The sequence below is a fragment of the Nannospalax galili genome, unplaced genomic scaffold, assembly GCF_000622305.1.
Source record: "Nannospalax galili isolate Female #2095 unplaced genomic scaffold, S.galili_v1.0 scaffold596, whole genome shotgun sequence".
Classification (NCBI taxonomy): Eukaryota; Metazoa; Chordata; class Mammalia; order Rodentia; family Spalacidae; genus Nannospalax; species Nannospalax galili.
The window spans coordinates 1775918-1803737 of NW_008340140.1; the positions used below are offsets into that span (position 1 = coordinate 1775918).

Below are 27820 nucleotides of genomic sequence, written 5' to 3' on the forward strand. Positions count from 1 at the left end.
GGAGTGGAATGGGCCTGAGTCTACCAGACAAGCTGTGTGTGCTATGGATAGCACAGCCCCAAATGGCACTGACCATGGCTTTTGGACCCTAGGAGATCATGACTGCATCCCGTGTGTCATTCATGGACCTACACTCATTTTGTTTGTGTGCCCAGTCTTTCTTTTTGAAATAAAAAAGTATTTAATTTGTTTTTTATTTTATAGGATTCACGCTTAAGAGACTTTGGATTTTTAAATGGACAATGGACTTTTAAAGCATTTGAATTTTTAAAGACTGTGGGCCTTTTAACACTGTGATGTCTTTTATATTATGATATTAATGTGAGATCTTGGGGATAAACAGAAAGAAAAGGTCATGGCTTAAAGTGATGTGTTTGTGTGTCATGTCCTCAAAAGGGCATCATGCTTGTTTCATGTCAACTTGTCACCTGGGAGGTAGGAAACTTAACTGAGGAATTTTCCTTCTGTGGACATGTCTGTGAGGCATTTTCTTAAATGTTGACTGATGTGGAGGGCCCAGCCCACTGTGGGTGGCACCATCTCTGGGCAGGTGGGCCTGGGCTGTATAAGAAAAGTGGACAAGCAATTCAAGGGAGCAAGCAGTGAGCGGCTCTGCCATGGTCTCTGCTTCAGTTCCTGCCTCCAGGTTCCTGCCTTGTGTTCCTGGCCAACTTCCCTCAAAGATGAACTGTGCGCGTGCTTATTTAGGAAATGAAGATGGACAGAGCAACTTCTGGGTTAATGGGCATTCTGTGTGGTGCTGGAGGTACACAGCCAAACAAAATATATACAGTACCTGCCTTCATGGAGCTTGCAGAGGTACCAAAGACAGGAAGACAATAACCAACAGAAACAGCGATACACAGAGTGCTTCCCATCTAGCCTTTGAAGGACTTTAAAACTGTGTAGCTGAGGGGGTGTCTCAGGAAGTCTTCAGAGTACCTATCATTTAAGTTCAAGTCCATACAACTTGGGCTGGAGAGATGATGCAGCAGTTAAGAGTGCTTGCTGCTCTTACGGAGGGCCTAGGTTCAGTTCCCAGCACTTACATCAGGGGCTGCAGCTGCTTGTAATTCCAGTTTCAGAGGATTCAATGCCACCTTCTGGCCTCTGAGAGTGCCTGCATGCACATGGTACACACAAACTCATGCAGACACACATAAAATTTAAAACAAAAATAAGTCCATAAAACTGTCACTGTTGAAAGAGGAGAGGAACATAAGAGATTTCTAGACTGAAGAAAGAAAGCTGGGCCTCTCCAATGAGCATAGAAGCCCTGCTTAGGAAGAGGCTAAATATTCCACTCCAGGGAGGACCACAATTTCCCAGGTAACACCAGTGAGACCTGTGTACCACAGTCTGCAGCCCAAGTGACCAATTGGCTCTTAAGCACTGGCTCATCAGAACAGGACTCTGGGCACCGGCCCTAGAGGGCAGACACCTCCTGCAGCAGCCCATCCACAGACACTGCCTAAACAAACAGACATGACTGTATACTGATACAGCTGTATTTAGAAAAGCCAAGGCCAGCCTAGCCTAGGTGTAGAATTTGCAAAGCTTTCCTGTAGAGGACTTCCATTTCTCATTCAGGCCTCTGTTGCGTCTAGAGAGAGTAAGTACTGGGGAAACAAACAAACAAAAAAGCCAAACAAATGATGAGCGAGCTGGTCCTTGGCCCCTTGGGGTTTCGGAGCAAATGTGGACACATCACAGGAGCACAGGGAAGGGTAGTGAGAGTCTGGCAAAAACGTGGAACAAAAATACCCACCTCTGATATCGGTGTGTCTAAGCAACCCCTGCTTCTTTGTAGAGGAGGGAAGACTGTGATCAGCAGCCAGCGATAAGTTTGCTGCTGTGCTCAGGGTGGAAGAGCTCAAGGGAAGGAGGCAGGCGAGACGGCTGGCAGGGAGCGCAACACCTTCCGTAGCAACAGCCGGACATCTCCTCCCTTCCTTGTCCAGCCCTGTCTTTTGCAGCCTGTGCTGCGCTTTCGGCCGCAGAACCTGGCTGGCCTTTTCCTATATATATTAAAAAAGAGCAGTGCCAGCAGCTTTGCTCTTGAAGCATCTCAAAGCAACAAAGAAAGTCAAACTGAGTCTCCTCATTGGTTGTTATAGCAACAAAGAAACCATGCAGAGGCACTGAAAATGCCACCTGGGAGACACTGAGAGCTGTTGTCACAACACGCCTTCTCTTCCTGTGCAGCCCGCACACAGTCACTCTGTACCTGAGTTCCCAGCGCTGCTGGCCAGAGAAGAAGCTAGGGGCCACCCTCTGCATTCCTCCACTCAAGCTTAGTACTTCCAGCTGGGTCCTCAGGGTCTTCAAAGGAAACACCTAGCTGACGATCTCCAGTGTCAAGCTCAGCCTGAGGGGCGCTCTCTGTTTCTGTCATCCATCCAGGGTTTTTTTTAATCAGATTTGATATCGTTTTCCATGTGCGTTGAGATTTCCTGAAGATGGTGATTGAAAGTGTAGACTCTGGCTCGACCTCAGTTGCACTGAATGAACAGTTTACCCACATTTGGAGTAGAGGGAGAGACAGCACCTTCCTTTCTCACACACTGAGCTGCATGGTTACCAGGCCTGCCTGTCTTCGATGGACCAAATCAAAGACTGGTCCAAGGAGCTTGCACTGAAATGGGCCAACATTCACCATCAGCCCCCTTCCCATATTTAATCCACAGAACGTACCACCTCATTATAAAGGGAAATCAAAGTGTTGTCTGAATGGAAATCTGGACATGCATCTATGTGTTCTGCTACCAAAGGGAAGATTTTCTTTGTTAAGATTTGGTATTGTGGGGCTGCTGGGGAGATGGCTTGGACCTGAGCTTGAATCCTTATCAGTCACATAAAATGCAAGGTGTGGCTGTGTGTACCTGTAACCATAGCTTGGGGGATAGACACAGGTAGAGCCTGAGAGCTTGCCTGCCAGCTAGCCTAGAGGAAGTTGGGAGCTGCAGGTTCAATGACAGGTCCTGTCCTAAGGCAATCCGCGGAGAGTGTTAGAGGAAGACACCTGACTCCCTGATCCAGCCTGGGCACATGTGTACGCACGAACCTGCACACTCATGTACATAAATCACACACACACACACACAAAATAGTAAAATGTCCTTCAAACAAATGCATGTTTTCTTTGTTTCCTGTTTTCCAGTTTCCTCAACAACTGGCTTAAATACTTTGAATCCATGAATTAGCTTTCTTGAATTCTGGTGCATAGCTCCTATAATATGCAACCTGTTTGTCCGCAGATGATTCTGAATTAATACTTAGTAAATGGATGAATTCCAGACAGCACGGTGGTATCTACTGGATGCTTCTGCCCTCAACTGGCCAGAAGATCTTTGCAACCATGGAACTGAGCATGCAAAGGAGAATGTACAATTTACCCTGTCTTCTCTTCCTTCCAGTAAACAAGCCCAGTGCCACTTTTCCCACTGTATCACCAAATCATCACCCGTGTCCAAAAAGCATTCCATACCTTCCATGGCCCCCTCCCAACCTTGTTTACACTCACAGGCTCACTGCAGAAGGAGAGATTTACAAAAGCAAAAACACAGTTTAAGTCCACAGTTTAATAATTGAAGGACAGACACTAAAGTGCCAGAAAATCTATAACTCATAAGAGGCAGCTGTCATCCAGAGCAGGGGTAGAGGCTGGCATTTGCAGTGTGGGAGAACAAGCTGCCCCTTATTCTTGTGAATAAAGCTTTATTAAAACAGCCATGCCTCTCAGTCTGTGGCTGCTTTTGCACTAAAAGGCAACAGAGACCAGATGATGCACAAAGCCTAAAGTACCTATATTCTGAACATTTGTAGGGAAAGCTTGCTCTGTTCCCAGGCAGCCTGTCTTAGGAGTTTACAGTATGGGCTTGGGGATGTGATGGCCTGAGTTCCAATGGGAGTCTACCAGTTAACAGGTAAGAGATTGTGAGCATAGTGGTTAGTTTATGTAGCCTGCTTGAGACTGTTAGCCCATCTGTAAAGTAGGAGGGATAACTAACTATACGTGCTTCCTAGAGGTACTGAAGTAAATAAATGAGGTAATGCAACTGAACTAGTTAGAATGGTACTTAACCGTTAGAATCCTCTAGCAGAACTCCTTCCTATAATATTTCTGTCCCTAAACATCCCAAAAGAGATCCTCACTTGAACTAGCTACATTCAGCAACATTTTTTTTTCAGTCATTAGCTTGAGACTTGATTTGGCAATTTTGACTTCATTAAGATGACAGTTATCTCTTTATTCCATTTCCTTTATCTGCTTCCTCAACTGAATCTGCTGTTGTCTGCCAAGGCCCTGGGATTCTGGGAGAATCTCTTCTGAGACAGTGAACAGAAAAAGAAAAGAAGACAAGCTGGGTATGGTGGCGCACGCCTTTATTCTCAGCCCATGGGAGGCAGAGGCAGGTGGATCTTTGTGAGTTCAAGGTCTGCCTAATCTACATAGTGAGTTCCTGGTCAGCTAGGGCTACAGAGACCCTGTCTCAAAAAAAAAAAAAAAAAAAAAAAAAGGAGAGACCTCAGTGGGTAAAGGCACTTGCCACGAGAGAGAAGACAAGGACCAAGGGCCAGATATAGTCAGGAAAAGGAGAACGAGAGTTGGGTGGGTAACCAAACTCTTATGAGATGACAATAACTACCCTGGGGAAAGAAGACTGGAATTCCAGTGAGGCCGTTAGTGAGAAAAGGTTCACGTGGCCCTAATCCATTCACTAACAGTCGAATTCAAGGTTCACGTAGCCCTAATCCATTCACTAACAATCGAATTCAATCTCCCTTGCCCAAGATCACTCAATGCTGCAGAAAAATCCTGACCAGACCTGTCCTTGGGATCCCAGCTGTGTCAGACTCATTGGGTTTAGCTCAGCAGACCTGGATTTTTAGCAAGGCCAAAGATACTGGGTTATCACTGGTGCAGATCTCCCCTTTGGGAAATTGTGTGCCTTTTAGTAGGGTGTAAACAACAGTGGAATTAAGACTCTTCTGGGTAGTTTTACAAAAATATTTTTTACCCTCTGAAACTACAGGTAATATTTTTTCCATGAAACTAATGCTTTTGGAAGGGCCTTGCATGGAGAAGAATGTGACCAATGTAAGTTCTCCTCCACTATAGAAAGAATCCCATCCCAAGCACATGCTTTTCTCGTATCTATTCGTCCAGCACATTTATCAAAGGCAAAAACTATGTGCCACGCTCAGCTGTACAGCTAGATATTAGGGTTGCCAGGCTCAGCAAAGAAAAACACAAACCGTGAATATCAATTTACATTTGAGATATACAGTGAACACCTAAAAACAAAGTCCTGTCCCACGTAGTATTTGGGGTCCACTTCCGTTATACACCTATGTATGACTTACCTGAAGTTCACGTTTAATTGGGATCTGGCAATCCCTAGTGGACACAGGTGGGTAGCCCCTGCTTTCTTGTACAGCTTTGGAGTAATGTAGTCCTCACAAGACCCAATTCCCATCTGGCACTTCCCCAGTGACACAGCCTGGGGCACAGAGTGACCTTCTCTTCAGAAGTCCTTTGCCTCCGGGGGACCATTGAGCAGGTGTCACTCAGCACTGTAATTGCATCTTTATTTCCCTGCTGACCTCCTCTGGAATTAAGGTTCTTGGCAACAGAGCCTAAGTCTTTGTACTCTCTGTCCCCAGGGTACATCAGGGAATTGGGAATTAGCAGAGGCTTACTCCAGATCAGCTTAATGAACGAGTAAACAGATGTGTCAAATGCAGTACAGAACTGTGCTCACAGTGGACCCATTTCCCAGGAATACAGAGGACAGAGAAAAATGTTCTGCCAGAGGCCCCAGACATATGGATGACAATGACCTTTTATTTTAAAACATTTTATGGCAGTACTCCAAACAAAATAAAGGTTTTTTTAAAGTGGGAAGAAGGGACAGAAGGTAAAGAATATGAGGGACCGAAGCCTTGATTAAAGGGTTCTTAATCTACTAGACAAAAGTGAGTCAAAACATTGATTTAACTCATTGGCAATGTAATCAAATACGAGTTCCAATAGTTAACCAGAACCACAGCATTAATAACCAAGGAATAGTGTGTAAACAAGAAACAGATAATGAAGAGCCATTTATTGTCAATACCAACTGTCATACAATTCAAACACTCGGAGGAAAAATCACACAAATCCACAAGAGGACAGACTAAGAAGCACAAGGGGCGCTGCACCTAAAATGAAAACCATCTGTAACTGTGACGTCAACCTCTTCCGTCCAGCTGTAAAAAGGGGGCGGGGCAGGGGGCTGTCAATATCTACACAGCATGTTTCATTGAGGCTAAGACTGTTTGTTTAAAAAAGGGAAAGGAAAGGAAAGATAACGCAGATGTTGTATTGCAGCATGTCCGATGACCGCACATTAGCAGGGCGCAAAGCGGCTTCCCTTCCTTCCGCTCTGGTTTTGCTGGCTGCCGTCTGTGACCTCCCACGTGGATCTGTGGCTGACGCGTCGCAATTGTGCTCACAGCCCTCGGCAGTTACTGTCAGTGCTCGGACCGGTAGGCTGGAAAAGTCTCTGTTCGATGAAGCTTCAGGGGACTGGTGACATCTTTTCCAAAAAGAATTTGAAAAAGGAAAGTTATATCTCGAGAAAGTCCGTGATCAAATCAGCTGGTAACGCGATTTTATTCAACAGAGATAAGGAAAATACTCATGACAGGGAGAGGGTTCCCAAGGTCCCTCACAGCCATATGCAAATAAGCACTAGCAGAGAAAATGCATGATGAGCACATTATTTGCATTTGACCTTTGCATTGACCTTTGGTTGCTGCTTCCTCCAACCAAGGTGTTTGGAGAGTAGAGAATCACAAGGCAATGGTGGTCCCTACGCAAACCTGACCAAACTGAGACAATACTATCGTTTTCCATACGTCATTCTTAAGTACAGGTGGGCTTTGTGAGATCAAGTTCAGTCTCCAGCCAAGCCAAGTCACTTGAAGAATGCCTCCGTGTGAGGTAAGACGGAGAAGGGCAGACTTTATAAAGGGCCGGTAGCCAGTACCAGTACTGATTAGATGGCCGCTGTGCACACAAGCAGCCACGGTGAACACACAATGAATGAGCACGGATGTGCCAATAAAACTTTATCGAGGAAGAGAGGCAGAGGCCGGAGGGGGCCTCGGAGAAACCTGTTTGCTTATCCCTGCAGCCAGGGACCCTTGATTTTTATAAAACCAAGACGTTCTACCGCCACCTGCCAGCTAAGGGTGGCACAAGCAGAGAATTGTACACGGCTGAGAGGAGCTCTCAGGACTGTGGCAAAGGCCGGCATCCAGCCCGCACAAGGCAGACCCAAGCACACGTTCAAAACCAGGTTGTTTGTGGTCAATGAACCAAGAGAGAAAAGCTGTCAGTCATGTGGCTCCCGGCCTTCAGCTGACTTCCTGATTCACTGTCATAAATAGCCCTGACTGAACACTCAGACCACAACTCCCCCCCAACCCTGCACCAGAGCATAAAGACAAAGGTGAGCCTAACTCCCAGCTCATCTTCTGCTTCTAGAAGAAGAGGGAAAGCAGAAAGCATGTGCTTTGTCCTCACCCAGTCCTACCGAGGATTAGGAACCGCAAAGGGCTTCATGAACTGCAAAATCTTACAGAGGTTATTCTAACCACAACCCCCCAAACAAAAACAGACACAAAGAGAACCAATGGGTCAGGGTCAGTGAGATGGCTGTGTGGGTAAAGGGCTCTTGCTGCTAAGCCTGATGATCTGAGTTTGGGCCCTAGAACCCACATGGTGGGAGGAGAAAGCTAACCCTGCAAGTTCATACATACACACATACACACATACACACACACATACACACATATACATACACACACATACACACATACACACACACATACACACATATACACATACACACATGTGCACACACATACACACATGCTCACACACATGCACACACAGACACACACATACACATGCATACACATGCACACACATACATATATATACATACACACACACAGAATTTGCTAAACCATATTCCTAAAATGGAAATGTTCTATTCTGTGTAACTAACACATCAAAATCAGGAGAAAAGTTCCTTCTCAGATTCTCAGTTCCTTCTTCTAGACAGCAGAAAGTGTGGGTGTTAACCTACTATACAATGTTGCTTGAATACGAGCACAGAGTGGGATGAGTGTGGCCTTGAAGGACAGTTCCAGGCGGCTGTAGACAGCTCAGATGAGCTTCACGTGACCAATGTAGTTCAAAACACTCATAATATGGTCTGGCATATAACTAAATGGTAGGTTGCTAGCATGTTTCTAAGCTAGGTTCAGTCCCCAACACCACACATGCACACATATGCACACACATACACACACATACACATACACACACTCATACATACACACACATACACATACACACATATACACACACATACACATACACACACATATGCACACGCACATACACACACATACACACACATACACACATATACATACACACACATACACATATACACACACATACACACACATACACACATACACAGAGCACTGGCTGCCCTTGCAGATGAGAAGGGTTTGGTTCCCAGCACTCACATGGCGGCTAACAACCATCCATAACTCCAGTTTCAGGGGACCAGATGCCCTCTTCTGACCCCCAAAGTCATTGCACAGCACAGGTGCACTTACACACATGCAGGTGATACACTCATACACGTAAAATAAAATAATAAAATATTTTAGAAAGAGAGAATCAAGGGCTCTGATACTTGTTAGTCTCAAATCTGAACCCAAACCAAACGACAAATCCAGCCACACAGACAGGAGTCCCCACTGGTAGTGACAGATACTGAGGAGTCCCAAATGAGCAGAACTCACTATTAACCATCCAGCCAGGCTGAACATGTGTGCTAGGCTCCTTCTGATGCATGTGCTAAAACACAGAGGCATTGTATCATGGTGAGTTCTAGAAGTAACCCTCCAGGTATGTCTTTATTGTGCTTTGATAAAGATTTCCTACAGAGATCAGACAGCCTACAAATAGTATTACAGCAAAATCCAGATCTTGGGTCAAGTACAAGCCCCCTTCGGATGAAGCTTCATAAATTCTGCAAGCCTTCAGGTGGCTGTTAGCTTCTCCTTGGGGCCAAGCGAACGCTGACAGAGCTGTGTTTAGCTTAAAGACAGGAAGTGGACTGAAGGGTTTCCGTCCCTTCCCATGTACTTGTAGTCGGTATGGGATGTTCGCAGGTGGGTGGCCTGGAGCCTACATCTGGACCCAAGAATTCTCTGGCCTGTACAGGCTCCTACAGTAAGTGAAATGCTTGTCAGTATTTAAATCAACAGATTTCCATAGATTTCCATGAAGTGTCAGTTCTGTTGAAATACTGGATGACATAATTGGCCAGCATCTCGCTGTAGCGCAGCTGACCAGAGAGAGGCCCTGCAGATGGCCCTCAGATATAGTCGGTACCATTTGTGACCACACCCAAGGACTCACCATTCAGCCCATCCCTCCATCCCACTCACTCCACGTGAGATCCCTCAGATCTCAGTCTATTGAATCTCTCTATCCTGCTGCATATACAGTGTGTAAGGGTTGGGTTTGTAGATGCATGGAACAATGACGGATCCCTCCAACTTAGCCACTTGCCCTAAGAAGCAATCACCCTCAGAATGGCCACATTACTTGCAAGGGCTGGATCAACCCTTGATGACACTCTAATCTCAAGCCATCAGCCTCTGAACACCCTTGGGGGGGTCAAGGTCTTCTCTCACAGCCAAGGACCATCAGGGACTCAGAATGCTGGTCCAGTGCTAGTTTCTCCACACACCAAGTCCATGATCCTGAGCAGGAACATTGCCCCATGGGTATCCCATTCCTAATTCACTGAAACAGAGAGAATGACCCTGCTCCTGACATCTAGCCATGTAGCCATGGTGGGTCTTTCACAACATGGCGGACTCCAGCAGAGACACACATGTGATGCCAGGCTTTGGTTTCCTGTCTGAGGAATGACGGAGGGGCTTATTCTCCCTTGGTTTTGTTTTGAAACAAGTGAGGTTCTATATCCAAGGCGATTCCACGAGGAAGAGTCTGAGCTGTCTGTAGCGGGGGGGGGGGGGGGGGGAGGGGGGGGGGTCTTTAACGTAAGAGTGAACACGGTAAGAAAAGAACTCAAGGGTGTGAGAGAGGGCACTGAACCGAAGCCAGCCCTCCCCGCCTGTGTGTGCCGGGCCTGCCTTGACGCTGCTCTCCCAGATGTCTCTTGTTCCTTTGCAATTCTAGCATTAAACCAGGAGTGGAGTCTGACACTGGTGGGCGCTTAGCACCCTCTAGGCTTCTCCTCACATTGTGTCTAAGCAAATCTTGACCACTGGTACCCACTCTCCTGCCTCTCTCCTCATACCCCCAGATAATTTCTGCCCCAGGGCCTTTGCATTTTCTGACCTCCATAAGGCAGCCTCTACTACATTCAAGGCCATGCAGTAAATACTGGGCTTCTGATGGCTACTTCATCTGAAGAATGCCCTCAGAAAATAACTCTGCCTGAGAGCACTTTCTAGAAATACTATAAACACATTCTGTGCTGCAGTTGAAGTCCAATATCTACTTGATTACCAGCTATGATTCTTCATTATACTGTCAGCTGCAGGAGGGAAGATACATGCCCAGGCAGGAGCCCCACGCACACCTGTTATCCAGCACGGTGCTGGCACAAAGCACATGTGCATTAAAAAGGTACTAGGTAAATGACTGTGTAAGATGAATACAATGAAGAGACTTGAACCTTAGCTGCTTATTACATAGCTCATCTGGACACATCACTGACCCTTCTAATTCTTTATTCTTGGTAGGAAAGAGAAGATCTCGTCTCCCAGACATCTGTTTCAAGACCTAGATAAAGCCAGTTTGTTATGTGTATATGCAAAACCTGGTACTCAGCAGACCCTCTAAGAGAGTGAGTTTTAAAAAATATTAATTTATTGGCTGGAGATATGGCTCAGTGGTTAAGGGCACTGGCTGTTCTTGCAGAGGACCTGGGTAAGGTTCCCGGCACTCATATGGCGGCTAAGACCTCCAAGGGCATCCCACATACCTGAGAAATTCCAAGCACCTGTCACTGCACGCATGAGGAGGCCAGAGAATAACTTTTGGGAGTTGGTTCTCTCCCTCTACCTTTGGGTCCCTGGGCTAGAATTCAGGTTGTCAGGCTTTGCAGCAAGCATCTCAACAGGCTGAGCTATCTCTGACCTACCTTTTAAAAAGACACATGTTGAATGTGGTTTATCTCCTTGGTGAAATTCAAGAGTACCTGCAGCATCCCCTTCACGGTCCCTTGATAGGACAGCATGTGCTCGCTCACATGTACACGCCACATCTCATGTGTGGGGATCAGAAGACAACTCGCAGGAACTGTTTTTCTCCTTCCATCATGTAGCTCCTGGGAACCGTGTTGTCAGGAGCGACAGCAGGCGTGCTTACCTGCTTTGCCATCGCACTGGCCTGACCACAGCGCTTTCTTTGCCGGGAGCAGGGGTCAGCAACGTGCAGTTTCTGGCACTGGGTACACTGTGAAACGCTGCTCTTGTTTAACCTAGCACGTCACTGAAGGGATCACGTGGATACGGCATCCCCCCCCCCCAAAAAAAACGGCGCCCTTTCCTATATTTCTTCCAGTTTTATGCCAAAGCTCCCTCACGTGTTGACTTTGTGTCCACCTAACAATGTAAGAGTATTTCCATGTGAACACTGCGGACAGAGTGGGAGGCGCAGAGAAGATAAACAGAGCTTCAGGGATGCAGTAAATGCCAAAACTTCACTTCCAATTCCACATCTACCGGCAGGTGGCGCTATAGGACTGAACTTGGGACGACAAAACTATTTCCTCAAACCAGTTTGATAATTCTCCCTCAGGGGCTCTGTATGATTTCCAAGATTACCCACCAGATATGCCAGGAAACCTTGAACTTCATCAAGGTAGGTGTGTTGCCCAGAAGACTGACAGCCCACAAACACCAGTGAAACAGGAAGTAAGGCGGTCTCATAACTTCTTCATGTGTGCCAGGCACACGGGGACATCCGTGCCTGGGAAGGTGGCATGGTGGTATGCAACAGCTGAGCTGAGCCACTGGCCCTGACCAGCCAGGCCCTGGTCCCCAGGCAGGCAGTATGCCCCGCTTACCTTGAAGACGGTAGAGCTGCCCTGTGCTGTGCTGCCTGGTGATGTGATGCCAGTAGGCGCTGCGGGGCAGGGGCACCACGGTGCTCAGCGAGGCTGCCCTCTCACTCATCTTCATCTGCAGATGGGGTCAAAGAGAAGAGGTGAGTCAGCAGGGCTGAGCCCCTGAAAGACCTGAGCGAGGGCCACATGAGCAAGCAAGAGTCCAGCTGTCCACACAGGAAGGATCCACTGTGGTGGGTAGCCACTGGCTTCGTCTGCTAAGTGGCTCCATGCTTCGCCCTATTGGCAACATTGACTTCCCTTTCGGATCTGCACTTTCACTTAGCTCATTCCCTCTAGTCCTTGGTAGATGACCTCATCACCACCCACGACAGGCCAACCTGACACAATCTTCAGGGCCTCTATTAGAATTTTTACAGACCAATCAATGGCCGCGAGGTGAGGATTTGTGGCTAATTTTATTAATTGTTCAACCCTGTGGATCTAGAATATTTCCTGACACATAATAGGTATGCAAGGTGGAAGGACGGGTCTTCTCATGGAAGCAGAAAGAGAAGCAGAGCCTACCTTGAACAATGGAGCAAGAATGCGGTAGGGAGCAGGAACCAGTGATAGGAAGATACCCAAGAAAACAAAGTGAGGTCTAGACATGCCTGGCTGGGACTCAGAGGCCAGCCCCACCTCCTCAACCACTCAGTTCCGGCAGGTTTGAGTTGGCTGTTCTATCACCAGCATCATAAAACAGCACAACACACTTGTCTGCTTGGCCATAGGCCTTTTCTCAGGCATCACTGTTCTAGGTACCAAAGGTGTGAAAGAGACACACAGCACAGGTACCCCAGATCTGGAGGGACCAGGGGCGCCTACCACACAGAAAGGAAGTTTCAGAGGGAAAATGGCCAGCAGAATGGGTAGAACAGAAGGAAAAGCAAGCAAGGACCACATGTTCCAGGACGGGCAAGTGATGTAAAGACATCCTTACACACTCTCATTGGACAGTTGATCTCAGACGTTGATGACACGGTTTTCTCATCCCAGAGCACAAGAAGTGACTATTTTCTAACCTTGAAACCTTCCCCTCGATGGCTGAGCACAGGGTAATGTACTGCAGTCCAAAAATAAAAATAAAAAACATTCATGAAGCCAGAGAGCACTGGCTGCTCTTGCAGAGGACCAGGTTCCGTTCCCAGCATCCACACAGTGGCTAACAACCATTCATAACTCCAGTTCCAGAGGATCCGATGCCCTCTTCTGACCTCCGTGGACATTGCATGACATGGGTGCACACATGCAGGTGATAAAAAAATCATAATAAATAAAATATTTTTAAAACATTCACAAAGACACAGACTTGTGTAGGATGTTCACTGGTGCGTGATTTGTGGTCAGCAAATGTAAGTGTTCCTCAGTCAAGGCCTGTTAGTTGCTCATACACAAAACAGTGTTTGGCAGTGGTCTTACCCGAACACAGAATTAGGTTAAACTGCAGAGGAAACATGTCTGATAGACCATGACGGAAGCGATGACCCGCAGACCTCTTGTGCTCAGATGAAAATGATGGTGGTAAGTACCTACCCGGCTGAGGAACAGGAACTTGATGAGAGAACTTAGCCTTGCTTAGAGAAAAGTAGGTACAGGGAAAGAAATGGAGATGATAGTGATGCTGATGGTGACGATGGTGGTGACAGTGTTGGTGATGATGATGGTAGTGACAGTGTGATGATGACAACTATGATCATGATCATGACGGTGGTAATGGTTGATGATGATGCTGATGGTGATGATGGAGGTGATAGTGTTGGTGATGCTGATGATGGTAGTGATAATGGTGATGGCTATGATGATGATGATGATGGTGGTGGTGGTGGTATCAATGATGATGGTGATGGTGGTGATTATAATGATAATGGTATTAATGATGATGGTGATGGTGATGGAGGTGATTATAATGATAATGGTATCAATGATGATGGTGATGGTGATGGAGGTGATTATAATGATAATGGTATCAATGATGATGGTGATGGTGATGATGATAGTGATGAGACGGTGGTGATGATGACAATGATGATAGTGATGGTGGTGGTATTAATGATGATGGTGATGGTGATGGAGGTGATTATAATGATAATGGTATCAATGATGATGGTGATGGTGATGATGATAGTGATCATAGTGATGATAATGATGATGGTGGTGATGATGACAATGATGATAGTGATGGTGATGGTATTAATGATGATGGTGATGGTAATGGTGGTCATGGTGATGATGATGTTGTGATGATAGAGATGGTGATGAGAGTGACGGTGATGATGTTGTGATGATGATAGATGTGATAATGATGATGACAATGGTGGCAGTGGTGACCATGATGATGGTGGTAATGGTGGTGGTGATAGAGGCAATGATGGTCATGGTGAACTTCAATGACCATTCAAATTTTTTTTTTAAGAAAGAGTACCCCAAGACTGAAGAGATGGCTTAGTGGTTAAGAGTACTGGTTGTTCTTTCAGAGGACACAGGTTTGGTTCCCAACATCTACATGGCAGTTACCAAATCCAGTTCCAGGGGATCTGATGCCCTCTTCTGGTTTCCATAGGTACTACAAGCATGTGGTACAGGCAAAACACTCATACACATAAAATAATAATAAATAAATTGGAAGAAGTACTCCTTCTACATATGCCTTCAACATTGTAGTTTAGACACAATGTCTGCACATCAATCAATAAAACCAAAATAATATTAAGCTTCATAAACCAAAACTCACTGCAGTTGATGAGACTCATTTTGAAATAAGAAAATATCCATTCACTCAAGAGATAATTTAACTTATATGTGTTGCTTCACACTTGCTGGATTGAATTCTTGGTGCTCGTCATAACTGCATGGTTACCAAAATGTGTCTCCAAGTGTTAGGAAAATACACAGGGTTTCATGGGGATAGTTTAACCTAAAAATGGACTGTTAGCTCCAAAGGTGGGAAAGATGAAGACTGAGCTAGTAGAAAGGTCCAGTGGCTTTTTCTATCTTCAAGAAAATCTCACAGAAACACAAAAGACTAGCAGCTGTTGACCAGCGACATATGGTGACATCCAACCTCATTTATATGCAATGTACGAGATGAAGGGAGGGACAGGACAGATGCAGACACTCGTTATTTGATTTTCTTCATATAAAGAGATTATATATTATATTATTAATATAATACAAGTTTTAATATAAAGGAAACACTTGGGAAGCAGGAGCCATTTCAAATTATTCAGTACTTTACTGCAAATACATTTAGACAGCCCGGCATGATTTGGCAGTATTTTTAGAAAGCTTATTTATTTAGGAACAGGAATAAAATGGCACCAGTGTCATGTTTTTTAGAGAACAGCACAAAGCCTGGCTTCCTATTTCTTCCTCAGCCCTTTGAGTGAATATCTAATTTTATGAAAGGGCCATTTTTTTTATTATGCTTAGAGAAAAATGGTGAGAAAGGATGTTTTCTGTTCGACAATGCAAAAATGTCCAAATCATTCTCTAAAGGTGAGAAGACAAGGAGTTGCTTGACCCCAACACAACCTCAACACCATCATGGATCTTTCTCTATGTTACTGAATGCACCTGAGCTCCATGAGAAAACAGACCATGGTATTAAATGAAATAAACTGTACACCCTGCCTGCCCACACACGCATGCCCCATGTTCACTGACACTTTGTTCTCCTCTATATAAAGCAATAGCCACAAGGAAATCATAAGCCATCCATGTTGTCTCCTGTGTCAATAAATTGAATACAATAATGAAGCATCCAATTTGGAAAAACTTGGGAAGCATCTGGCCCAGACTTTCAAATTAACCAGCAGAGAAATCAGGTGTCCTCAGGCATACAGCACAGCTGCTTGGAGGTGGCCTTCTCATCTCGCTTCCGCTCCAGTCTCATGCCTCACCACAGCCTACACCACCGAGTTCAGACACTCTAATCACTAATGGAAAGCCATGGTACTTCTGCTCCCAAAGTCCTCTCCAGGTCTCCCCTTTGCTGTCCTCTGGGACCTGCTCAAGAGATTTCACCCTCCATGCCCCTTCAGGGGATCAGGCACTGCAACCACAGCTGTGTTCTGACTCTGATCACTTCAGGATTCTGCTAGAGCTGCTAAACTACTCTGTCCACCTCCTACCGCAGACCACGAATTCCTGGAAAACAGGCAGCATGGTTTTAATCATGGAGTCTCTAGCTCCTCGCTGGGGTCTCCAAAGGCTAAATAAATGTGTGGTTGATGTATAAAAGAATAAATAAATGCATGAATGAATGATTCTCAGGCCAGCAGTGGGGAACAGTCTTTAGAAATAAGTTCTAATGCTGCCAGCCAATGAGAAGCAGTGTTTGAAGGCTGAACTCATGAGGCAGTACTGGGTTCAGGTTCAGGTTAAACAAACAGAGCTGCTGCTGGCCGTGAGGCTGTGGTGCTTAGATTCCACCTTGTCCACTGCACCATCCAGGTGACAAGCCAGACACATATGCATGTACAATTGTTTAGGGCAGCCTGGTAGCAGGTGACCTTGGCATTGGACATTTATTCATTCTGTCTTTAGTGTTTGCTTAAGATCCCACCAGGAGGAAGGCCAAGGCTTCCTGAAAGTCAAACAATGCCAGGCTTCTCCTCCAACACATCTCCTTTCCTCCACACCACAGGGAGGCTCCCAGGTCTCTTCCAAACCCGGCCTAATTGAGTCCTGCTGCTGTGTGCTGTTGAGAAAGACTAAAAGCAGCCAACCAACCTGAACAACCAACAGGGTTCTGAATGCACAAAAAAACAAAACAAAAAAAAACACACAAAAAACCCCAGCACTCTATCAGGGAAGAGAGGTTGGCCACAGACTGGGCAGCCCATGCCACAGATCAGGTCTGCATCAAGTATGTTGTTTAGACTTTCAAGTCTCTTTTCTCATACAAATAAGGGAAAGTCAATTACACTATAAGCAAATGATTGACAAAACTATCAGTAGGGGCTGGAGAGATGGCTCAGCAGTCAAGAGCACTGGCTGCCCTGGAGCCAGGTGCAGTTTCTTGCACTCACATGGCAGCTCACATCAGTCCAACTATCTGTAACTGCAATTCCAGGGATCCAATACCCTCTTCTGCTCTCAATGGGCATTATATGCATGTGGTACTCATGCACGCTCACACACATAAAATAAAAATAAATTTATATATATATATATATATCAGAGTGTCATAAAACAGAAACAAAGCTTTGATATATGCTATCACATGAATGAATCTAAAATAATTGTGCTCAGTGAAACAAGCTGGTTATAAGTAAATATAAAACTGAATATAAATGTAAGTACACATATTTGTATTATTCAATTTATACATAATGTCTTGAATAGGTGACTCCCTGAGGGAAGTAGATCAGTGGCTGCCTGATGTGTAGAGGAGACAGGGTTTCCTGTGAAGATAGTGAATGTTCTGGAATTCATTATGGTCTTACAGTTTTGAATATATTAAAAGCAGCTGAAAAGGGTTCGTGCCACATTCTGTATGCTAAGACAGTAAGGCATGATCTTATCTCAATCAGGCCATGGCCAAAGCCACAAATACAATAGTTCTATCTATGGTATCAGCGGTTAAAAACACATGAGATTGTGACTTAGTGGGTAGCTTCCAATCAAGTAGCGTCAGAGGAAGTAACAGCCCAGGCACATTCAACCACTTAACACTGTGACATGGTTTATCATCTGCAAAGTTCACGCTCAAGAACTTGGTGCACCTCTCAGCTCTCACCAGAGAAGCTTCTTATAGCAGATGGTGATCAACACAGACCCACGACTGGTCAATGTGCAGAGACCAAGACTGCAGGGTCCTCAGCCCTACATGGGACATCTATATTATCTCCTCTCCTCCCAAGACTCAGGGATCATTGCAGAAGAGGAGGAGGAAAGATTGTAAGAGCCAGAGGTGGTTGATGAATTCAAGTAAATGAAGTAGATGAATTCATCAACCACCTCTGGCTCTTATAATCTTTTCTCCTCCTCTTCTGGACACCACAGGGTAGTTGCACATATGAAACCACAGCATGCCCAAGACTTGTGCAAACCTAATCCAGACAGGGGTTGAGCATGGATGGGGGAAGTGGGCAGGAAGCCCCAGCCCTGCTGAGGATTTATTAGGAACTGATAGATACTGGGAGAGGGAAAGTCTGTTTTCCCTACTGGTGTGCCTAGGTTGACCAGACTCCAATGCATGAACTCACACCCCAAAGAGCCTAAAGGAAAGAAAGATTACACTTCAATAGGCCTTTTAAAAAAAGACATATAATAATAAAGGACATGAAGTTGGGATGGGTAACAAGGTGGGGGTGGATGGCAGTAGGGAGCCTTAAACGATCAAAATACATTATATGAAATTCTCTAATCGATAAAATTATTTTAAAAGAATGCAGTGATCGTGTTACAAAAAAAATCACACATAAAATTTCATCGTGTTTTAAGTATGTTTATGATTTTGTATTAGCCTTCACCCATAGCCATCTCTGACTGCGAGCCACAAGCCCCAGGTTAGACCTTCACTGGAGATGGAGTGAACACTGGCTACGGCATGCCACGGAGGTCAGCAGTGGTGGTGTTAGATGCCTTAAGAACCTTCCCAATACCTGTAGTAAGAAAAGAGCTGCCTGCCAAGGTCTGTCCCTCTTAATGAGAAAATCATATCAGCCCTCTTGGGAGAGGAAACAGTCTAATCCCCAGGCTACAGGGCAGAGCCTGTCAGCAGGGAGAGGACAGCGATGTCTCCACCTCCACGCCTGCCAACATTTGGGGACTCTAGATTCCGTGCTCAGTCTAGCTGACACGGACTTGTTACCCGTGTCTTTCTCTATGAATCTGAGGCCAGAAGTGCACAGCAGTGGCCAGCCTCAGTCACAGTCCTGTCCCATGATGTTCTGCTCTGGAATCCTGCTTCTACTACGGCAGAGCACTGTGTCTGGAGAAGGTGAACAGCACAACAGGATGCAGTCCTGTCCCATGATGTTCTACTACGGCAGAGCACTGTGTCTGGAGAAGGTGAACAGCACAACAGGATGTCATTGTTGGCTGGTGATATCCGTCCTGGGTAACATGGGTCTGCCTGTGAGCTTGGTCTGCACCCATTCAGAAGCAAACAAAGCCCCCACAATGGCTTCTGTACTTCAAGTCAGTTCTTTCCTCTTCAGACTCACAAGCTCACTTAGCTGCTGATGGAAGTCACTCAAGGGGTGGACGCTCGCAATGACCTTCACATATGCAAACTGCATTGTAATTTTCCATCCACTCCACCTGATCTTGGAGGGATGGCACCAGAACACTGCTTAGCGGAAGGACTCAACTCTGAGTCAAGAGCTGTAGCCATGCGTGGGTATTCCTTTTACCTGAATAGATCGAGCCTCCCTCCCTCCCTTACTCAATTCCTTCCTTCCTTCCTTCCTTCCTTCCTCCCTCCCTCCCTCCCTCCCTCGTATTCCTTTTACCTGAATAGATCGAGCCTCCCTCCCTCCCTTACTCAATTCCTTCCTTCCTTCCTTCCTCCCTCCCTCCCTCCCTCCTTTCCTTTCTTCCACCCTTCCTCTTTTGATGTAGGGTTTCATATAGTCCAGGCTTGCCTCAAAGTCACTATATAGGTGAAGATGTCCTAGAAGTTCTAATCCCCCTGCCTCTATCTACTGAGTGCTAGCATTACAGTGCATTACTATGTCTGGTTTATGTGGTGCTGGGGACAGAACACAGGGCTTCCTTCAAGCCAGATGAGTACTCTCCCATCTGACCTAAGCCCCCAGCCAAGCCAAACCTATGCGACTCTGATATCTGATAACACTGTCAGCTTAAGAATATGTGCATGTGTGTGCACATGCGTGTGTGGTGTGAGAGTATTTTAAGCATAAAGTATGGCAAAGTTGAGTCAGATGGGACAATGAGAGACAGATAGAGAGACAGAGAGACAGAGAGACAGAGAGAGATCAGAGCATCGCTCAGAACCCCCTTTTCTCTGTCTACACACTTAGTTGTCTCTCTACACCCCAGGCATGCCCAGTGTCATCCTTAGTTGGCTTATTATGCAGTGTCTCGAAGTTCACTACTGACTTTTCTGTGAAAACAGGGTTTGCAGATGTCATCTCCCTACACTTTCTGGGCAATAGGCCAGTGATTCTCTACCTGTGGCAGGCATCACCTGCATGGACTGTCCGGACAAGCAGAGTCCTGGCCCCACCTCCAGAGTTCCTTCAGTGGGACCCAGGACCTTGGATTTCTAACGACTCTCCATGTGGCTGTGATCTTAATCGCCCAGCAGTGCTGTCTATGAACGTGTTATTGTGAAGAATGCATCCCACTGCTAATTCAGAAGCATTAATTCAGAAGTCAGAAAATCTTGAGAGAATGTGTAGATTCTGCTGCTAATACTAAGACCACTAGCTACTTAACATCCTTAGTCTTTAATGCTCTTGTTAGTAAAAGCAACAACCACCACAACCAAAGGGCTGGAGGGTGGCTCAGCAGTTAGGAGCACTGGCTGCTTTTACAGAGGACCCAGGTTTGAGTCCCAGCACCCAATATGGTAGCTAACAACCATCTGTAAGTCCAGTTCTAGGAGACCCAATGCTCTCTTCTGACCTCTGTAGGCATTGCACGATGGGGGGGGGGTGCACTTACATGCACGCAGGCAATACACTCATACACATGAACGATAACTAAATAAAAATAAGGGCTGAGGGAACAGATCCAATTTTGCAGACAGTTCCTAAACCATGCTGTATTAATGACTTTTATGTTGCTGTGATAAAATACCTTAACCCAGAACAACTTAAGGAAGAGTTTATTTCCATTTATGATTCAGAAGAGACAGGACGGGTCCAGACTTGGGGGGGGCGGCATGGTGAAGGGAAGGGCAGGAAGCCAAGAGATCACATCTTCATCCACAGGAAGCAGCAAGAGCAAACTAGAAATGGGGCAGGCTGTAAACTCGCACAGCCTTCCCCTAGTGACACATGTCCTCCAACAAGGCTGTGCCTCCTGCAGGTTCCATGAACTCCCAGGCAGCACCATCAACTGGGACAAAGTGTTCATATACTTGAGTCTATGGAGAGATATCTAATGCAAACCACCACACATGCATAATTCATTTATGAGCAACTTTTATAAACAACTTTGTTTTATGGACCTGTTTTTAGTAAGAGCCACAAGAACCTTTACTTTTCTGCTCGTTTTTATATTAGTGTTTATTCATTGTGCAAAATAATAAGTTTCAAGACACATTTTCATATTGTATGTCACATGCTTTGCTCACATTCATCCGCCTCTCCAGGTGTCGTTCCCTCACACCGGTCCCCTACATCTTCCAGAATAAGCCCGCTTCTGGCTTTGTGTCTTGCTTTGTAAATCTACGGTCTGCATACGAGAGAAAACTTGTGTTTGCTTTTCTAACTCTGGCGTATTTGATTAACCGCAAATGATCTCCAGTTACATCCATTTGTCTATCAATGACACAACTGCAGTGTTCCACCCCCACTTCCCCCTCTAATTCCCCTGATATCACGCCCAAAAGTCCCTCTCCCAACTTTGTCTTCCTTCCTCCTCCTCCTCATTTCTTTGATAACCCCCTAAGTCCAATTAGCACTGTCCTTATATTCATGGGTGTGGGGCCAACCACTGGAGCATAGGAAGCCCGCCAGTGGCCACACTCTCTCCCTGCCGATCGAACTATCCATTACCAATAGCTCCTCGGGAAGGGGTGGAGAGCTAGAAGGGCTAGAGAGCACCTCCCCAGCCTGTGCCAGAACTTTGGCTGGCTTGATCTTCCACAGGTCTTACACAGGTTACCACAGATGCTTGGACTTTATGAATGCAGCAGCCATGTCATGAAAACAGACAGCATTCCACAGCACACCCCCCTGTCCTCCAGCTCTAACATCATCTGCTCCTTCCTCTTCCCTGATTTTCCCTGAGCCTTGTGGTGGTGAAGGGAGGAGACGGTGATAAATATATCTCATTTAAGTGTCGAGTTTTTGGTCTTATTCTTAGGACTTTGACAGTTGTGTATCTTTGCGTTGACTGCCTTCTGCTGCAAAGCCATTCTTTTTATGATCAAATAAAGCTCTGTTGCGTACATGCATATCATATTTTCCTTATCTATTCATCTGTTGCTGAGCAGGCCAGTTCCATAACTTGGCTATTGTGAATGGAACAGCAGTGAACATGGGTATATGCAAGTATGTCTGTGGTATGCTGACAGATTCCTTAGGATACATCCTATGCTAATTCTGTTGATGATTTCTTGAGACCATGATGGTTTTCAGTGGTTAGGATAATTTACATTCCTACCGAGGGTATGTACAAGTCCCCTTCCTGCCTGCACAAACATCCCCACAGCGTTTGTTGTTTTCTTGATGACAACCGCTCAGTAGGGTGAGATGGAAGCCCAAGGTAGCGTAGGTTGGCATTTCTTTAATGACTAGGGACCTCGAACATTTCCTCACGTCTGTGCTGGCCATCAGCAGTGCTTCTTTTGAGAACGATCATGCCTGATCAATTCTCTACCCATGTATTGATCGACTATTTGTTTTTATTTAGTTTTTACAGATCTTTCTATATTTTGGATATTCGTCACCTGTCAGATGAACAGCGGATGAAGATTTTCTACCACTCTTAGGTTCTCTTTGCTTTTGTTTCCTTTGCCGTGCAGACACTTTCTTAAAAAATATATTCTTATTGCTTGTTTTTATGTCATGTGTTTAAGTCTATTGACTGCATGTATGTGAAGTGCACCAGTGTCATGCAATGCTGCTGGAGGCCAGAAGAGGGCATCAGATCTCCTGGAACTAAATTACAGACAGTTGTTAGCTGCCGTGTGGGTGCTGGGAATCGAACCCAGGTCCTCTGCAAGAGCAGCCAGTGTTCCTAACTGCTGAGCCATCTCTCCCGCCTCCTGCAGTGCAGAAGCCTTTTAATTTCATGCAGTCCCATTTACTTTTGGACCTAAACATTTGAAATCAAACTGTTTCTAGGTTAAGGGCAGAAGCTTTAAAAAGTTTTCTGGCAACACCAAGGACAAAGCCATACAATTTAAAAGGAAATGTTAGAGAACTTATGTAATACATCCCCCTTGGCTGGCACACTGTCAACAAACATGCATGAGGTAAGATCCAGGCACATCTCCATATGTGTGCTGTGGCAAGTGTGCACATATATACACATACACACAAAATGATAAATAAAATGTTAAAATTTAAAAACTTAAAGATCTAGCTATATTTATAGGATAATCAGAGATAAGAGGAAACTGAAGACGTTGTAGGCCCTCAGATTCCACCTGCACCCCGCGTGGATGTTGCATGCGCAAAGATGGCTCAGTCTTTAGAGCTAGAAATATCTTTTCCTATTTTTTAGTTGAATTTCTGTGCATTACATACATCTTAATCATATTTAAACCCCCCTCCCCTCTCTATGCCCCCCATTGGATTCCATGCATTCTGTCATATATTAAGCCTATCGATTCAGGTTTGTGTCCCCAGGTGTCCCTCTGTGTGAGTTCATCCACTAGAGTCTATCTAGCATCACTCCCTTAAAATCCAACTCTCTCTCACAGTGGTTGATCTGGAAATATTTTGACTGTCACCCACAAAAGGGAAGGCTCCCATTTTTCTGATATTTATTATCCATTTCTAAGATTTGTGATAAATTGTGCTCTTTCATACAATTGATATATTTTTATTATGTTTGGAAAGTATAGAAACATATCAAAGGTAGATTTTAAATCTGCTCCCAGCAAACAGAAACAAAAAAAACAAAATCCCTCATGCTAGCATATTTCTCCCCAGACTTTTTATAAATGTGCATACATAGGGTCTGGTGAGATGGCTTCTTGGTTATGAGCACATGCTGCTCTTGCAGAGGACCTGAGATCCATTCCCAGCACCCACATCAAGCAACTCACAACCACCCGTAACTCTAGCCCCAGGAGACCAGATGCCTTCTTCTGTTCTCCTGGGCACTGCAACCATGTATGCATACACACACAGAGATGCACATAATTAAAATTTAAAATTAAATTAAATTTTTATTTACCTTTATTATTTGTGTATGGTTGTTTATTTGTTTTTTGTTTTTTGTTTTGTTTTGTTGTGGTTTTTTTTTGGTCTTTTTGAGACAGGGTCTCCCTGTAGCCCCAGCTGGCCTGAAACTCACTATGTAGACCAGGCTGGCCTCGAACTCATAAAGACCCACCTGCCTCTGCCTCCTGAGTGCTGGGACTAAAGGTGTGCGCCACCACACCCAGCAGCGTATGAGTGTTTTACCTGCACGAATGTAAGTGCACCACATGACTGTGGTGTCTCTGAACGTAAGAAGAGGGAGTCGACTCCCCTGGGATTGGAGTTGATGACATCTTTTAGTAGCCATTTGGGTGCTGGGAACCAAACCCGAGTCCTCTCAAGAGTAATCAGAGCTCTTGACCACTGAGCCATCTCTCCAGTCTCCAAAATAGAAGTCAAAATTTGTAAAAATAGAATAAAATTCGCATACATAGTACGCTCATGACACAAGCTACGTGGTAAAGCAGGTGGTTGTGCCAGAGTCCCTTTTCATTACGCAGAGCACAGACATGTCCCGATATCCGTAAACACTGTCCTCTCCCAGCGTCACTGTACCGTCCACATCCCAGCTGACGCCTGGCACCAGAGCTTTCTTTGCTCGTTTGCCTAACCATTTGTTTACCAGATGAGAAACTGGACTTAAAATCTGACTAAGTATCCTTTATAACACCTTTTTCTTGATGACCACAGTTTTTATTCAGAGCACCACTGTAGAGATGACTGTTCTAATGGCCAATTATCAAAATGAGTTTTAAATTTTAATCTTAATTTGCATATCAAAATGGATTTCGACTGACTCGAAAATTGCTTTTAAATGTTGCTGCTATATCACAAAAGCAGTGAGTTGGTAATTTCATTTTTGTTCTTAAACAAAGACGTCTTACCTTCATAGTATTATGCAAGGGACTAATCTGTAGCCATTAAAAAGTGAAGTGATAGAAAAATAAATTGAAAGGCAAGGGTTAGAAATTTTCTAAGCAGGATCTTGGAGTTGGTCCCTGGCATGAATTTCAGTGTCATCTAGCCACGATCTGGACTTTCAAATGTGTGCTTACAATTACAGTCTTCCTTAACTCTCAGATTTAGGTCATGTAAGTGTAAGTGTATGTGTGTTGTGCACCTGCAGGCCAGAGGTCAATCTTGGTACCATCCACCTTATTTTTAATGAGAGGGCTTCTCACTGATGTGGGGAACACTAGTTCAGCGAGGGTCGCTGACCAGCAACCCCAGGGATCTTCCTGTCTCTACCTCTCCAGCACAGAGATCACAAGTGAACATCACCATGCGCAGCTTTTACATGCATTCTGAGACCCAAACTCAGGTCCCACACTTGCAGCAACTAAGCCATCACCGCAGTTCTTGCATACCTACCAGCCCTCTTCTCCCTCTGCCTAGATGTCCAGTAGATGCTTCCCATGTACACTGTGTCCTCTCTTCTTCTCTATTCTACACGACTTGCCATTGGTAAGCTGAAGCCAATTGGGTCTGATCATCAAAATCCATCTAGAATCCACCCTCTCAGGATCATCACAGTCATCCTGGTCTACAGCACAGTCAACAGTTACGCTCATCCGGGGACTTAGGTAGCTACAGGAGCCCCTCACACATGTTTGCTTGGAACCTGGCATGACCCAGTCAATTCTAGAATAATCCTTTCCAAAGTCAGCTATCTCAAAACACTCCCATGAATTCCCAACACATCCCAAGGAAAGCCCCAAAGTCCTCGTGTGACTTCAGGGCTCTCTTATCCATGCCTTATGGGCTCCAGAATCGTGAGCATCTCAGCACATGAACACAAAGGCACTTTGCAGTTAAGATCTCCTTCACCTAGGACTGCTGACTCTTCACAATCTGCAGTCCCCTGCCTTAGTGACAAGCCCTGTTCCTTCACTCTCACCTCACACCAATCTCCTGCATGGCACTCATCAACTCTTGACACACATTTCCATGTTGATTACTGATTGCTAATTAGCTGACTCCTCCGAAACAATGCAGACAACGTCTTGAGGAATAAGAACAACCGCTTTTTAAAAAAATATTATTTTTATTTTATGTGTATGAGTATATTGCCTGCATGTATGTGAGCGCACTTGTGTCATGCAACGCCTGTGGAGGTCAGAAGAGGGCTTAGGGTTCCCCTGGAACTGGAGTTAAGGATGGTTCATAGCGGCCATGTGGGTCATGGGAATCGAACCCAGGTCTTCTGCAAGAGCAGTCAGTGCTCTTAACCGTTGAGCCACCTCTCCAGCCCCAAACAACTGCTTTATTAAAACTAGTTTTTGCTTTTGGAGAATTTCATACATGTGTACACTGGATTTATCATCTCCACCCCTCCCTCTCCCACCTCCAAATCCTACAATTTCCCCCCACATCCCACTTTCAAATTCATGTTCCTCTGCCTTCATAAATATTGTTATAGACAAACACATATACCCAACATACTAAGTCCAAGTAGTGTTGCTTGTGTGTATATACATGTGTGTGTGTGTGTGTGTGTGTGTGTGTGTGTGTGTGTGTGTGTTTAGGGCTGACCACTTAAGTTTGGGTAACTTATCAGGGGGTTCAGCCCTGAGGAAAACTGACTCCCTGTCTCTTAGCAGCCATTGACTGCTTGTAATTCTTCCACTCAAGGGCCTTGTGAACCTTTGCCCATCATGTTGCCACATTGGCTGATGTGGCCTTGTGCAGGTCTTGTGTAGGCAACCGTATTGTTGGGAGTATCAAACATGATTTCTTTTCTTTTTTAATTTATTATTTTTATTTTATATGTATGAGTGTACCACTTGCATGTATGTGAGTGTACCTGTGTCGTGCAATGCCTGTGGAGATCAGAAGAGAGACTTGGATTCCCCTGGAACTGGAGTTACAGACAGTTGTTAGTTGCCACGTGGGTGCTGGGAATCAAACTCAGGTCCTATGCAAGAGCAGCCAGTGCTTTTAGCTACTGAGCCATCTCTCCAGCCCCACAAAGATGATTTCTTATTCTCTATTGTTCGTCTGATTCCTAGAATAGGGCTTAACAAAAAAGATAGAGTTGCTCCCACCCCACCTGACGCCCAGACCACAATTTCTCTCTGTCAATTGTGGTATAAAGATGTAAAAATGAAAAATATGAAATGTAAAATTTATAGAATTAAGCAATTCATTAATTTTATGATTTTCACTACAGTATGCTGTCATCATTCCATTTGACTGTTAATTGCTGTTAATCTCTTGCTGTGCCCAGTTTATGAAGTAAAGTTTATAACCATCTAAATGTACAAGAATAAAACTTTAGGTCCAGTGAGATAGCTCAGCAAGTAAAGGCACTTGCTGCTAAGCCTGAGGACCTTAGTTTGATCCCTAGGATCCACATGGTGGAAGGAGAAAATCAACCCCACAAGTTGCTCTCTTACCTCTACACATGCACACACAAAAATAAATAGGTGTAATATGAGCGTTAATAGAAAAAAAAAGTCCTATGTATGGGGCTTGTCACTAGCCATGGTTTTCCTCAGCCCCTCCAGTGGTTGTAAAGTCTTG

General features: G+C 45.1%; 1 protein-coding gene across 2 annotated transcripts in view; it reads right to left on the reverse strand.

Moving 5' to 3' along the window:
* Positions 1–5850: 5850 nt before the first annotated feature.
* The window catches only part of Dok5 (docking protein 5), a 173766-nt gene continuing 151796 nt past the window's right edge, over positions 5851–27820 (reverse strand). For both annotated transcript variants that reach the window (XM_008835132.2, XM_029564540.1), the window contains exons 7-8: positions 12183–12297; positions 5851–6581 (exon numbers count right to left, since the gene is read on the reverse strand). In XM_008835132.2, the coding sequence (XP_008833354.1) occupies positions 6517–6581; positions 12183–12297 (180 nt within the window). In that variant the 3' untranslated portion in view covers positions 5851–6516. The remainder of the gene's footprint in view (positions 6582–12182; positions 12298–27820) is intronic.